The sequence below is a fragment of the Cotesia typhae genome, unplaced genomic scaffold, assembly GCF_013202065.1.
Source record: "Cotesia typhae breed Kobodo isofemale line unplaced genomic scaffold, CoteBio_Ctyphae scaffold_13, whole genome shotgun sequence".
Taxonomy (NCBI): Eukaryota; Metazoa; Arthropoda; class Insecta; order Hymenoptera; family Braconidae; genus Cotesia; species Cotesia typhae.
Genome location: NW_027423774.1, coordinates 4,698,151 through 4,714,360, shown reverse-complemented (window position 1 = coordinate 4,714,360; position 16,210 = coordinate 4,698,151). Strand labels below are relative to the sequence as shown.

General features: G+C 25.7%; 1 protein-coding gene across 1 annotated transcript; it reads right to left on the bottom strand.

The window, feature by feature from the left end:
• Nucleotides 1–3,696: 3,696 nt before the first annotated feature.
• Nucleotides 3,697–15,995, bottom strand: Ncc69 (sodium chloride cotransporter 69). Its single transcript, XM_074254234.1, has 18 exons — nucleotides 15,328–15,995; nucleotides 14,921–15,220; nucleotides 13,901–14,212; nucleotides 11,647–11,806; nucleotides 10,655–10,750; nucleotides 10,401–10,592; nucleotides 10,034–10,210; nucleotides 9,823–9,962; nucleotides 8,590–9,169; nucleotides 8,100–8,221; nucleotides 7,681–7,816; nucleotides 7,367–7,578; nucleotides 6,961–7,202; nucleotides 6,170–6,318; nucleotides 5,763–6,093; nucleotides 5,518–5,666; nucleotides 4,067–4,178; nucleotides 3,697–3,977 (listed from the first exon to the last, which is right to left on the bottom strand). Exons 3-18 carry the CDS (start codon nucleotides 14,168–14,170, stop codon nucleotides 3,842–3,844), a joined length of 3,204 nt encoding a protein of 1,067 aa, XP_074110335.1. The 5' UTR covers nucleotides 14,171–14,212; nucleotides 14,921–15,220; nucleotides 15,328–15,995; the 3' UTR covers nucleotides 3,697–3,841.
• Nucleotides 15,996–16,210: the final 215 nt, after the last annotated feature.

Sequence of the window (16,210 nt, the reverse complement as noted above, 5' to 3'; positions counted from 1 at the left end):
AAAAATTACAAATTCATCACGAGAGATTTTTAAATTAATACAAATTTTTTTCTTAGTTTGATATAAAAAAATAAACTTTTCGTATTTATAAAAAATTGCGTAAATATTTTTTTTTAATTTCAACAAGCAGCATTTTTTTATAAATTATCTCTATAATAATTCATTTGTTCAGAAATCCTTAAAGATTTTTTTGGAAAAAAATTAAATTTTCTAAAAAAATAAACAATCTTTCATATCTTGAAAATTTCTTCCATAATTTGAACTTCTAACTTAACAAACTATTTTATATATTTATATTATAATAAAAAACAGTGTTCACTGAACTTTTCACACCATTTAGTTTGAAATTTTCTCACCGTCATTCACGCAGTATATAATATAAATACATGAAAGAAAAAGTAAACAGTCAGATATTTTTTATTTAATCAAAAATGTTTGTCAGAAATTCTACGAGAATAATTTTTCAACCAAAAATTTTCCTTTTAATTTTTTAAAATAATTAAAAAAAAATCTAAAGCAGTTGAATTCTCACAGAATTTTTTTGTTTGTTTAAATTATTTAATTTAATTCTAATTAGTCTTGAATCAAATTTATAATTTCTAAAAAAAAGTCATCTTAAAATTTGTAATAGTTTTTGATCGAGTATTTTTTGAAAAACCGAAAAAAAGAAATAACAAGAGAAGAAAATAAGCCCCTGGAGGAAAAAATTTTCAACAGAGTAATTTTGGCCATCGACTTTTATTCGATGATAAAATTCTCGAGGATTATTTGGCCCAGGAGACGCGTTCTTTCTTTTTCACTCCTAGTATATCAGCGCTAAAAATATCCAATGATACAATAATAAATTCTAAAGCAAGCATAAATATTTTCGCTAGTACAATTGTTATTATAAATATTTGTGTTGTGACATTTTTCCAAAAATCTCGCATTTGACCGTTAAAAGGTGAAGACAAAAACAGCAAAAAAAAATTTGTCCTTCCGCCGAGCGTTAACTTTAAATAAATAATTTGTCTGAGTGAATTTAATACATAAAAATAATGAATATAATTTTTTATTTTCAAATAAAAAAAAAAACTACTGCGAATAAATTAAAATAAAAAAAATAGCTCAGTAAAAAATTGTATTGAAAAAACACACTTGATTATATTCCGCAGATATGAAATCAAAATGTATATGTAATTCGATCTGATAGAAAAGCAACGCCTCCTCGAGGCATTTCCATCATTGTATCCTTATATATGTATATATAAATGTACATCTATATCAAAACATAGCTGGTATCGTATCACGACTATTTATCCTTCAATCCTTCTATGGATTTTAAAACTATTTTTTTATTTACCTCTCAAACAATAATTTAAAGAGATTTTTTATTTATTATTTTTATTATTATTTATTAATACAAAAAATTTTGACTCCAGTGTATTAATATGATAAAACAATTTTTTTTAAATTAAATTTAATATTATTAAAAAGGTCTTGACCTGAATTTGTACCTTTTCAATATTTCATATGCTTTTCAGGAATTGTTCATTTATTAAGATAAATTTTCGAACTAGTAAAATTTGTTTTCTTTTTATTATACGTCAAAAATAAATTTATACAATTCAGAGACTAAGAAAAAAATTTTTAAGGGTACATTTTTATCATAAATTGGTTTTGTTATTTTTTCAGACAGTCAATTTTTCTAAATTAAGTTTTTTGAGGAGTTTTGGATAGTTTATTGGTTCTATAAATTTTTTCCGTCACATTTGTCTATTAAATTATTTATAATTTTCTTTTTTAGTGATTGTAATGAGGCTTTGCGAATCAGTAGAATATAAAATCTAAATTTCTAAAAAAATAATAAACTAATCGACTGTTTGGCCTGAAAATCTTGTAGAGGATGCAAAAATGATTCGATTGGTATATAATAATCGAGGCAAATAAATTTATCGAAAGTTTTAAAGCTTAATCTAACTTACACTTACTCTTACGAGGTCGAGGTCGAGGACATTTTTTTTTTTTCAAAATTTCTCTTGTATTATTTTAGTTACATTTACATTTGTAATCTCGATCTCATAAGCCGAGCTTGTAAAAAAAAAAAAAAATACAAACATATCTATTGCATTATCTATTATCTATTGACGCTATCGTTTTGTGATAAATTATTTTTCTATTATTTTTGAATCTTTACAATTATCCTTTATTGTCATTATCATTATTATGTAGTCTCGAAGATTAAATCTACCCGGAAACATATGGCTGTATCTGTGAAAAAAATTTTCACAAGGAATTGTGTCGGGCATCATGCAATTCCGAGTTTAAAAATAACAACAGTGGTGAAAAATTTTTAACAGAGAATTTTGAATCATAAAAACTAGCAGTCACTATGCGACTTAATGATTTTTTTTTATATTTATAATTACTTTTTTTTTTTGCTTAAAAATTTTTGCTTTTTTTTTTCTTCTGGCTTAATGATTTTTTTTTTTTTTTTATATTTATAATCACTCTAATAGTTTGGATACTTTTTAAATAAAATTTAAAATCTTAAGTCCAATTTTCCTGCAACATTCACCATTTCAATGGAAAATCCAAAAAATAGAATTATTTCTTAGAAATTTGACTTTAGCAACAATTTTTTAAAAATTGAATCTTATTTTCATCATACATTCTATTCATATCACTCTTATTATCGATATATGAATAGCCGTATTATGCATCATACTTAAATCTATAAATCCATGTAAATCCCGGGATTAAGTTTATACGGAAGCATATCTAAAAAAATTGATAAAATAGATGAATCCCAATTACACTAGAGAGCTCAAATGCCAGCAGAGTTATCGGAAATCTCTTGTATAGATAAATTTATATTGAAGAAATTTTTATTATCAAAGCGGGTGTATTAACTGCGATGATAAATTAAGGGGCGTACCATGATATATATAAAAATATTTATCAATATAAATAAAACTTTCAGAATTTGATGTATTTAATTTAAAAAAAATAGTTTTACACATAAATAAAAAATGAGCGATATTTATGGCCTGTAAGTTAAAATATTGAATAACTCATGGACTTTTAATTCGAGTCATAAATAATTCAATTACATTTTTAATTACTCGATCTAACAATTATTGCAGCGATAATTAATATAAAAATTAAATAAATTTCCCGTTTTGTTTATAAATTCATTAAAATTTCATTTATTTTCATGCAATATAATGATGCAATTTTTAGATAAAAATATATTAAATAATAAAATTTATAAATTGAAAAAAAAAAAAAAAATTAATATTTGCCATTTTTCAAGCTAGAATGGCTCCTTAATATTTCATTTTATTTTTAAAAATTTTTATTTATTCCTTTCTGAAAAAAGAAAATTTTAAAGCGGTGCAATTGCACCAGAACATTTTATAAAGTAATTATATTAAAAATAAAGAATTGATTAATTAGAAAAATTAAAAAACATTGTGATCAATAAGTGTAAAAACTAGAAGCCTAAGCTCACAGCGTAATTACTTTCAGTATCTCGGCATTAATTATTTAAACAACTGATCAATAAGCTGTCTCAGAGTCATGAATAAAATATATTATCGTCTATACCTCATGTATCTTGACATTGAGATGCAGCACTAATATTATTTTTCGCTAAATAAATTTGAATAATACTTTTCTAGGAAAAAAAAATGAATAGAAAAAAAGATATTTGTTCAAAATATATTTTATTATTAAAAAAATATTTTATTTATAATTATTACAATAATTTTATTCGTAAATTTAATATTTAAATTATCAACTGATTAATTAAATTTTAGAGTAAATTTATTAAGAAAAAAAATAATAAATAAATAAAATTTTATGAGTAAAATGTAAGAACAGACGTGTGATTTCCACGTACTAATAAGAACGGCGGCATATCTCGCGTTAAGGTTTCCAACCAGGCCATGTACAGTGGTGCTGACACTGCACCTTTTCTTGGCATTGGCAAAGTCCTGAATAAACGAAAAATTGTTTATATTTTGTATTAAATTTTTTTACAAAAAAAAAAAAATAAATAAATAAGTCGGTAATGATTGCTTACATAACAATGAGGTTTGAGTCCATTGAATTTTCAATAAGTAATTCACGCAACCGTAAATGTCGGTTTGTTTTTTCGTTCATGGCCAAAATTTCTGATTCTGTAATTTTTGACCCTGAAATATTTTCAAAAATTAATTTAATTTATTTTATTAAGATAAAATTTTTTAAACTAATGTTAAAAAATTTTTTTTAACAAAATTTTGAATCTCGAAGTGAAAAATTTTAAATAAAAATTTTCAAAATTATACAAAAAATTTTTTTTGAACATCAGCTTGAAAGTTTTTTAAATCAACCCGCTAGATTAGTTAGTTTACGACTTAGAGTACAGAGCACACCAGTGCCCGGCGATGCAGTTAGAATTTACTAGATAAAGAAACGGAGTAGGAAAAAAGAAGATAAAAGACAGCAATGTATTCACATATTAGGGATCCAGAGTAGGGATTGGCAGTAATATAACTGCACCGCGGTAAAAGATAACCGCAGTCACGTGGTATTTAGCAATGCATAAAATCACGGAGCTTTGATAAATCTAACGCAAGCTCCGTGGATGAAATTTAAATTCAAATTACAATTTTTTATTTAGTTTTTTATATTAGCTTTTTTTTGCTTTAAATATCAAAAGTTTGTTTTATTATGCTTCAAATTTTAAAAATAAATTCTTATAATTACATTGCATAGAAATTTTGTTTCTTTTGAAAATTAATTAAAAATTACTAGTTTTTATAAATATTTCATCTTTTAATAATTATTTAGGCTGTTTTCAAAAATGCTCTATTTTTAGGTACATAATAAAGAAATTACCTTGTATCTTGTGAAATATTGACATTTTTAAAGATATAAGCTCACCCCGACATAACACTCATCAAGACCTTTCATTTGAGTACCCACATCAATTTTTCATATATTTATATATATTATATATATGTATATATGAAAAATATATCAAAATAAATGTGGGTACTCAAATGAAAGCTCTCGATGAGTGTAACATCGGGATGAGCTTCTATCTTTGAAAAAGTAAATTTTTAAGAGTTAATATGAAGATTTTTTTGTTTAAAATTTATAATCAAAAAAACAAAATCGATAAATTAAAAACTTTTTAACAATATTTATCAACTTAATTTATTTTACAATTTTGAACTTTAACTTTAAACTTGTCTCTTTTTTTCATGAGCTTTAGAAAATTCTTAATACTTTGAAAAAAAAAATTGAAAGTTTGTTACAATTTAAACTGATCTCTTAAAAGCGCTAAGATAAAAGATACTTATGTAATGAATTTTTAATAAATGCCTCCAGCTATCAGCGACATAAAAATACCTTCAAGTTCTTATCGATCCTTCCTGACTACTACGCGAAAAAAGGACTTGACAAACTTCTCTTCATATTTCCATATTCATCAGTGTACTTATTAGAATAATAAAAAATAAAAAAAAAATAATAATAAATAGTTACCGTTGTCAGAAGATCTAGATCTATTCTGATAATCAGCAATCAGTAAATCAAAGAAATTTTTAGTTTTTTGATCAGCAGGCTTCGAAATATTAGAAATAACTTTAAGATCTGAATAATCAATTCGGAATTTGGAGAGTAAACTCGCCATACTGAAAATAATTTTATCCAGAAAATTAATATACTCAAAAAAAAAAAAAAAATTTTTTTATGTAATCTAATAAAATAAATAAATATTGACTGCGTACTTTCGCTGCTCGTATTCCAATTCAGAGTGTCTGTTAGCCAGCGCAAATACCCTTAATTTACAATTCGACCAATGACGTCTTGTGCTTATAATATAAGGCAATAGCAAGGTCAATCCCCCATCGTCGTAGAGCCACCAGACGTCAATGGTGCTTTTCTTTTGTTTTCTCCTGAATTTAGTTATCGAAGTCAGTATGTCTTTGGATATTATAGAAATGTTGTTTGATCTATTCTCTGGGCGCTCTTCGCTCACCGATGCATCTGGGTTGTTGCTTACTTCTGACCTTCTTAGGGTCGGACTGCTGGGCATCGACACGTCTGAGCTACTGCTGGCTGTAAATAATTCAAAATTTCAAGACATCATCGATTAATTTTTTTAATAAAAATTAAATGCTTCTTTTTTTTAAACCTTGGCTGAGCTGAGAAAAACTTTGGTTTCCTCGGATAGTGATAGAACTCTTTTTGTAATTTTCCGATGAGTCGTTCAAGGCTTCGCTGTTGTCAAAACCCTCATTTATACGTAAAATAGCCACTGCTACATGCATATCTAAAGCTTTGCTGAAAAATAACTTGTAGTTAAAATAATTAATTAATTATTTTATTACACAGAAAAAAAATTAATTTGAATCAAATAAATAACTTTGAAAAATTTTATCTTCTTTATTTGAGTAGAAAAATTCTTAAATTTAGAAATTTTTCTTGTTTTAAATAAATTTTACTTGAATTAAAAATAAATTTCTGTCTTGATTGAAAAGAAAAAAATTTTTAAATTATTTTCTTGGTTCAAAAATTTTTTTTCTGTGTATACAATTGAGAGAATAAGTAAAAATTTGTCTCCAGTGACTCCTTAAATATATGAATTTTCATGATTTTATATATTTTTTGGTAACAATAAATTTTTTGGAAGATTTTTAAATATTTTTTTGGTAACAATTAATTTTTTGAAAGATTTTTAAATATTTTTTTTGGTTCTAAAATTTTTGTCCGTCTTGTTTGTCTATTAAATAATTGGTAATTGATCCTATTAAAGCAGTATTAATTTGAAAATTTATATATGAATGTATTGTAATCAAAAATATAAAAAGATCATAAAGCAAAAATTAAAAAAAAATTTATTCAGGAAAAATAATTTTTTTTTTTGATTAAATAATTTTTTTTTCGAGTAAAAAAAATTTACTGGTTCGAGTAAAAAATACTTACTGCATCACATTAAAGTACATATTAAGATCATTTTCACAGCAAACAGCCCAATCTTGTTTGTACCCCATCAACAAGATATTAGGCCTTAATTTTCCTAGCCCGCAAGTTTGAATAAGTGACGTAGCTCCCTCCTGAAAGTTAACCCCGTCTACCACCGTATAGAAGCCTTTTATTTTGTTGTTCTTTAACCAGTAGGAAAATTTGCTCATCAGCGCACTACGCGTCTTATGACTTAAAGAACTCTGTAAAGAATTGATCCAAAAATAATAGAATAATTTATATTTTTTTTACAGAAAAAAAAAATTAATTTAAATCAAGTGAATAATTTTGAAAAAATCTTTTGATTCAAATTAATTTTTTTTTTTAATTTAGTAAATAATACGATTTATTAATTTTACTTTCTTACCTCAACAATATCACCACAAATTAGAAGACTTTGTTTTTTGGTAATATAATGAGCAAAATCAATTAATATTGACCTAGCACTCGGATTACCACTAAGTACCAAAATTTGAGGCCGGTAATTTTTAACATGCTCCTCAACTCGGTCCAATTGTTGGACTGCGTTCAGTGCATTGTTGTAAGTTTGTGCTTGAGTAGTTGATCCCCAATTTACATCTGTTACAAATTTTTACAGTGTAAAATAATTTATTAAAAAAAAAAAAAAAGAACAAAAAAAAATTTTTTTGTCTATTAATTTAAGTTTTGAAAAAAACAAACCTGGTTTTCTGTAAGAAACAACTAAATAAAGAGCCATAACAAAACCAAGAGTCAATAGTGCCGTAGACCATGATATAAGGAACATCACTAAGACGCACAAAATTGCTCCAGTAAGACTCAACCACATATTGTAGTACTAGAAAAAAAAAAAAAAAACAAAAAAAAAATTATTAAAATCACAACTTTTTGAAGTTAAACAACACTTTTATTATTATCTTCTCTATTACTTTTTATTATACTCTAAAAATTTTTTACGTTCTTGATATAAAAAAAAATAAAAAGTAGATTGCTTATTAATATTTACAGAGTAAAAATTTAAAATATTGTTCCAAGTTAACTTCTGACTAAACTTCTCAAGAAGAAATAATAAAGTTTTATAACATTTGAAACTTTAAAATATTATTAATTATAAATCATACTTTAAAAGTCGGTCTCCAACCGATTGGCTTAGCCAATGATGCGTGGAAGGTGCTGAAATTAACGAGTGTATACGCTGCTAGGAAAAAGTTTGATATCAAGGGTGCTATCGAGTTTAAATTACCTGAAAAATTTATTTATAATCATAATAGAGAAATTTCTAATAATAATAAATAATTACACTGAGAGAAAAAATTTGTTTTGAAAAAAATCCACTGAAAAAAGGAAACTGTAAAATTCACTCAGATTCTGGCTAATTTTTATAGTTTCAAACTGTAAAGCGGACATCGGGGTGGCAAAAATATAAAATTTTACAAATCGACTATTGTTTATTACAGTTTACTTTTTTCCATGTGGATATTTTTGTGACAAAAAATTAATTTGTTGAAATTTTAAACATTTTTAAGAAATAAAATTGTTTAAAATTTCTCAAAAATAATTTTTTTTTTTTTTAATTTTTTTTCTCAATTTAAATTTTATAATAAAAATTACCGATCAAAATAAATCCTACGGCGATAAAAAAGGTCAAAAAATAACCACGAATCGGTTCTTTCCCATTTTTGCCGCTAAACCAGGCAATTCCTGGATACAAACGATCTTGGCAAAGAGCTTGAAACACCTTTGGAGCGGACACCAAAGATGCCAAAGCACTGGACAAAGTCGCGGCAAAACATCCGGCGTAAATAATTGGACCAAACACCGAAACTAGTTCGATAACTTGGAAACTGTTGTGAGAACCGTATTTACAAGTGTTTGTGTCGGCGCACTTAAATACCGTGCCGTAATTGCTCCACAGTCTGTCGGTGCCGTTTAAATTATCAATTGAGTAATTACTTATGCTATTATTATTGTTAATTCTATTTATGTCTTCTAGGCGTAGAGAAGAGTTAAATAAAATGTTTGTACTATTTAGCAGGATCTCTGTTTGATTAGACATTATTAGCAAGTCGGATACGTTTCCTGACGCTTGTCTTAATACGCTCCCGCCGACCATTGCTGCCATCAATAAGTATGATATTGTTGTTAGCAATATTGCTAGGATAGTTCCTTTTGGTATCGCTTTTTGGGGATCCTGAAAATTTATTTTATTAGATCTGTATCAGAATTTTTTTTAATCAACTTAAAAATATGTATAATGTTTAAATTAACAGAAAAAATAAGAAAATTGATTTATTGATTTTTCTAATTTTTGAAAATTGTTTATTTTTTTTTTAAGCCATAAGTTCAAAATTTTTTATTTTTTAAACAAAGATTCGAAAAATAACAACAAATTTTTAACTTTCTGCTGAGAAAATTGAAAATTTTGAGGTCCTAAGAAGCTTCCCTGATTATTCCGCTCGAAAAGCTCAAAAATCATAAAATAGCTTACTATTGAAGCTCAGATAGCTCAAAATAACACATAAAAATTATATTTTTGAGCTCGAAGATGGCCTTTTGGGTCAATCGTTTTCCTAATTTTTTTATACACCCTTTTAGGTTCAAGAAATTTTTTTTCTACTTTTCCCACAGATTTACATAGTACAAACTTTCTTTCATTAATTTTAAAATTAAAAAAAATTTTTTTAAACGTTCTTTTAGCTCTGCGGAACCAAAAAAGCATATAATTTAAGATACGCCTTTTTGGTATTTAATTGATAACGCAAAATAAAAAATTTGACAATTCCATTTCAATAGAAAATTCCCAAAAACCAAAATTTACTTAATATAAAAAAAAAATTAAATTACTTTCAAATCGCCAGAAATATTAGCACCAGCAAGAATTCCAGTCGCTGCTGGAAAAAAAATAGCCAGGACTGAAAAAAAATTGTGTGAAATTCCATCATACTCTCTATAGTCCGGTGCAAAATTTTCTCGGAACAATTCAGCTGGAAAATTAACAAAATTACTTAAAGTTACACAATAAAATTCTTCATTTAATAATAATAAATAAATTCACCATTATATCCAATGAAGCCTTTGGCATATTCTTCATTATTTTTGGGTCCAACAAACGTGCCAATAATGAAATCGCCGAGAGCAATAAGTAAAATAATAAGTAAACCAATTTGTGCTTTTGCCTCCCACTCCATTCCTATCATTACTATGGCAAGGAGTACACAAATTGTAATGCAGCCTAAAAAAAAAATACTTTTATCTATCTAAAAAAATTATTCCCGAAGCTTGATCAATTTAATTAATTTAATTTCTTAGACATATAAGTAACTACTGTGGGGACTAGACCAGACCACTTGCAGCCTCAATAATAATTTATTTATTTTTTATTTTGCTTTATTAATCCAAGTACCCAATAAAAATAAAATAACCTATTATTCTGACGTCATAGTGGGCGCAATCGTAGATACAGAGCCCGAAAGATCTCAAAAGATCTTGTAAGCTTTCACAAAAACCGACGACGTACATCGAGCAGGCCACTGCATTAGCCAGGGAGAAAATTAAACCAATTGATCCACCGAATTCTGGACCAAGAGATCGTGAGATCATGTAATATGTGCCACCTACAATTTTATTAGTTAATTAATTTTTATTATTGTTATTGTTGATGTTATTTGGTTTTTACCTCCTTTTATTAGACCGTTGGTGCTTATTGCAGACATTGATAGTGACGTTATTGTTGTCACTACTGTTGTTGTAAGAATTAAGAGGACTGCTTGGCCTGAAAAAAAATTTTTTTTTTTTTTTAATTATCTATATTATTAAAAAAATAAGAAGAATGCTCGATCTCTAGATATATAATTAAGAAATGACCCTGTATCTTGTGAACTATTGACATTTTTAAAGATATAAGCCCACCCCGACATTACACTCATCAAGACCTTTCATTTAAGTATACACATCAATTTTTTATATATTTTATATATTTATATATATGTATATATGAAAAATATATCAGAATGCATGTGGGTACTCAAATGAAAGGTCTCGATGAGTGTAACATCGGAATGAGCTTATTTCTTTAAAAACGTCATTATTTAAGAAAGTATAGTGCAATTTAACAAAAATCATTATATAATAAAGTAAAATTCAATTTATTTAAAGTTAACAAGTAATGGCAGTCACATAGTGACTGTAAGGTTGCTAGTTATTATTATTCATTTTTTTTTGTAGGAAAATTTTAAGTGAAAAAAAAATTAATAAAAACTTTGGAACATTGAATAAAATTTTTATAAAGATTATCTTATTTTCTTCAGAAATTCTAAATTAAATAAAATTAATTGCTTTAACGTAGTCGAAATGAATTTACATATCACAATTTTTAAGATTTTTTGACAAATAAATTATAAGAGAGATAATTTATTAAACTTCTTTTTCATTTATTCAACATTACCGTAAAAATAATTATTTTTATCAAAAAATTAAAATATTTCAAATGTAAAAGAGATCACTATAAAAAAATTCTAGAATCTTCTGAATAATTTATAAATAATTTGAATTTTAATCAAACGCAAAGCAGCATAGAATTCTCTTAAATAACAGAGAAACATAGTTGCATCATTACACAGCGCTTTGAACTTTAATTAAATGAATATTCCTTGTAAATAAAATGCATACCAACTCCAGCTTGTGCGACGACCCAAGATAGCCGTAGAAATAACATAACACCCCAAATATTTAGAAGACATCTCATTAATACGCCTTGTATCCATCCGAATTTTATACCTGTTTCAGGTTCTTTTACGTGAGTAAACGGCAGTGTGCTTGTTGCAGGACCCTTTAAAAATTTTTTAAATAAAAAAATTTTATTCTTAAAAATTTGATAGATTTTTAACAGTAAAAAATTAAAAATAAAAATATAAATTCATCAGTGGATTAGAGTTAAGAACCTAAGAAGATTTTTTTAAACCCGGAATCCTTAGAGAATTAAATAGTTACCGGAACTTAAATCTCTCGAATCCTCATAATTTCATCCAGTTAATTTTATTCAAATGCTATTATAATAACTTATGAAGCAATTTACGTAAAAAAAAAAAAAAAAAAAAAAAAAAAATGTATTACTACTAAAATGTCAAGGTCGCTTTTTATGTTATCTCACTCAATTGATTTCCATGAGCTCATTAAACGATTCACAGAATCAAGAGGCACTTGAATCATTAAAAAATAATAAATTTTTACTCATATTCACGTCAGTTTTCGTATACATATTATATAAATAGTGATTTTATTCTAGACAACTGTACAAACGATTCAACTAGCATATATAGAGCTTTTACGCTCCCCCAGCAGAAGCATTATTTTAAACTCATTTACAAGTTGTTTTAATGACGATTCAAGTTCACGATCAATGGACTAAGAATAGACAAAAATAATTTTTTAATCGGAAGTCATAACATGAAACTTATGCTCGTGTAAAACTATAAATAGGCTCTATCTTGTAAAGTATAAATTGTCCAATTTATTTTAGACTTTTCGAGGTAATAACAAGCAGCGGCGCCGTTATTTGATAATGGAATCTCATACATAAATTACGATTATACAAATATTTGAATTTTTGTGATAAAATTTTTTAAATTTAAATTGTCAGGAAAGAATTAAAGATACGAAAAATTCATAACGGACCTTTTGTTTTTAGGTAATTAAATTTTTTACAAGAAAGTCCTTGTAATTTTTACCATTTAGTTACATTTTAAAATTTAAAGTCATAAAATTTTTAGAGTAATCAAACAATATTATTTTTTAAAGTTTAATTTTGAATTTATGAATGAAATATTAAAGATAAAAAAAAAATGTAAAGAACCTTTTTTGTTTAAAATAAAATTTTCTATAAAAAAAATTTCTATTGATTTTTTCAAATTTTACTGTTTAGCCATAATTCAAAATTTAAAGTCTTAAAATTTTTGGAGCAATAAAAAATGTTATTTTCAAAAGTTTAAACTTTAATTTCTGATCAAAATTAATGGTTAATTTTTATAATTTCAAACAGTAAAAATTGCCATATCAATATTTAATCCATACTATGAAGAGAAGGAGAATTCTCCGTGCAAAAAAATTCTGATTCAAAATGAATTTAAGATTGAAATTCATATTTTGACACAAATATGAATTAGTTTTGAGATTAATCCAAATTTAAAATTGATTTGTAAATAGAAATTAGCACGCCTGTAAAAATATCGATCCTGGTTTAGAATATTAATAAAGACTTGAAAATATTTAGGATAAATTTTATCTATAAAATATTCTTAAGTCTTTATTAAAGTAACTGATATTTATCATTTTGTACCTAAAAAATGATCGCATGATATGTAAAAAGTATAAAATACAAAGTCAAAATTCTTAATTATTATACTTTAACATTTTAGGGAATATTACTGTTTGAAATAGTAATTTATTCCATTTTAAGAATAAATTGTAGCATTTAAATGATAAATATTTCATAGTAATTATTAAAATCACGATTTTACTGTTTGAAATGGTAATTTTAAGCCGTTGGTCATTTTTTCTTTATTTAATTATTATTTAGAGTCGGTTTTAACTGTTGTGGTCATATTTTCGTGTACAAAAAATTTATAATTAAATTTTTTACAAAAAAGGTCTTTATCAATTTTATCATATCTCGCATTTTTCGGACGTAAGCTTCTAGAATTTATAAAGAAGTTATATATGAAATATTTTTATCATTACAGTTTAATCTAAAAATATTCCTCTCATAAAATATAACAAGTACCACACAGCTGATTCAATAACTCGGAGGTCTTCATATTGACCTGTAAATTATTATCCGAGTCATCGTTTATCTCTTCTTGAGAATGCTCTAAGGTCGGTGATTTAATTAGTATCTAATCTAGAGAAAAATAGTAAGCTTTTTTACCTTGCTCCCAAGACTGGGGTTATGAAGTTCATCAAGAGTAGGTCTGTGTGCCGCCTGAATACTCAAAATATTTCTATAATTATCCAGCCGCGGCAATGCCTCGCGTGTCATGTGTCTTAATGATTTTCTTGTCTCCTGCTCACCCAAAAGGCTGGTACGTCCTTCCAAGCTATCTACCCTGTTCACGTGGAACCGCGTTCGCCGTTGCAGTGGACTCAATTCCACATCCTCCATCGTTATTTCTGTGCTACCGTTTTCTTCGTAAGGCATTTTTAGGTTTTTTTTTTATTTTTTTGAATTTTAGTCAACAATCTAAGATTAAAAAAATATACTTGGAAATTTTTTTTTTTTTAATAATTTAATTCTTTTACTAAAATTTTTAAATTAAAAATTAGTCATTCAAAAATCAATCTTAACATTAAAAAATTTATCATTATAATTTTTAATTAATTAAAAATTATTTTTTTTTTAATTAATTAAAAATTAAAATGTGGCTGTTTAAAAATTTTTTTTTAAATTTATTAAAATTATCGGAATAATTTTATTTAAAAAAAAAAATAAATAACAATAAATGAAAATTATTTTTAATTAATTTCTGACGAGTAAGGTAAATGACCTAACAGTGGAATGGATCGGTAAATATTATTTTATATATTTAAACTATGCAGTGAAAATACCACATATTTTATTTTTCCATTTCAAACTTTATATTATATTTACTTTGGAAGTGTTACATTAAATAAAACTCCAAATTATTTAAAAAAAAATATAAAACCATAATTTTTTTAGTACAATTCAGTGTTTTTAATATTCTAGCATCGCATATTTTATTTAAAAAAACAAGTCAAAGTCATAAAATTATTTTTAACATCCAAAACTGAAAAAAAAAATTTTTTTTTTAATTAATTTATCGAAAAAAATTGAAAAAAAAAATTTGAATAAAAACGTACAAAAATAAATTTCACGTAAATTATTCAAGTAAAAATTAAATTTTCCAAAAAACTGAATCAACTTCCTTACTCAAAATTTTCTAGTGGAAGGTTGAATTATTTCCGATTAAAAAAAATTATTTGAATATTTTTAACAGCCCATTTTCTCGAGCAATAAACTGGCGCATCTTTACCTTGAAACAATTAAAAGATAAATAGAGCGTGGGCCTGTCAATTATAAAATTATTATCGCTTACGCCCGATACGAATACAATTACAATAATTACACTGGGATCAGTAATTTGCATCAAAGAACATCGTTCCGCCGTCAAATTTAAGCTTGGGTTATCAATTATGTATTATGTAAATCCACTTTTATCTCGTCCGCAATCTACGACAATTAAATTCAAATTTAAACTAACAAATTCAAAATTTTCACTTCAAAAAATTTCATCACTAAAAATACTCGTAGTAATTTAAAAAAAAATATATATTTACCCAACAAATTGCTCCACTAAAAATAACCATCAATGTTTAATCATAAATTTGATACCCTCGGTAACATTTTTATTTATCACTCCGTAATTGAGCTTTTAATAAAACAATCCACTTAATTGATTTATTTATTTATTTTTATCTTCACATCAATCCAAAAAACCAATTTTTTTTTTTTTCACAAATTTAAAGCTGTGCAATTTTTTTTCGGTACAAAAACTCGGAATTTTTTCCGAAAAATTCAATAAATTTAATGAAATATTTTTTTTTTCACAAATTTAAAGCGATACAATTTTTTTTTCGGTACAAAAACTCGGAATTTTTTCGTTATTTTTCCATAAAATTGAATAAATTTAATGAAATACTTTTTTTTGAAAATTCTAAGGGACAAAAATTAATAAAATAACTGTTAAAAAATGCACGTGGAAGAAAAGAAGCGGAGGTCTATCCACTGACACTGACAACACACGTGTGTAACTTGAATGAAAGTTAGATTTCAGTTAACAATGCTACGCTTCGAGGCCTGAATATCCCCTCGGAACCCTTACTTACAATAACCGCGTACACACACACTCATGCCCTAACATACTCATTGTAAGTGTCTAGTGTAATGTAAATGTGTGTACGTACAAAAGAATTTGTCTATATTTTATAAGTAGTTGTGTAGGATTTATACAGCCAAGTATAATGCAACAGCGTGCGCTACTGTTAAACTAAATTCATAAGGATACGCGCATAAATGAATATAATACTCTACTTACCACATGTTCCTTTCTGCTTTAATATAATCTCCGATCAAATATATTATATACTAAATATAAAGTAAAAAATTTTACATTTTATTGCAAGGATGTGTGTGTATCCTTCTGTCCTTTGGAACATTTTT

Bases quoted from the DNA above. Each gene is read 5' to 3' on its own strand.
- Ncc69 (XM_074254234.1), bottom strand. From the start codon at position 14,170: ATGCCTTACGAAGAAAACGGTAGCACAGAAATAACGATGGAGGATGTG. The intron at 9,963-10,033 runs GTGAATTTATTT...TTAATTTTCCAG, and splicing joins AGGCTTCATTGGATATAATG to CTGAATTGTTCCGAGAAAAT. The intron at 3,978-4,066 runs GTAAGCAATCAT...TCGTTTATTCAG, and splicing joins GACTCAAACCTCATTGTTAT to GACTTTGCCAATGCCAAGAA.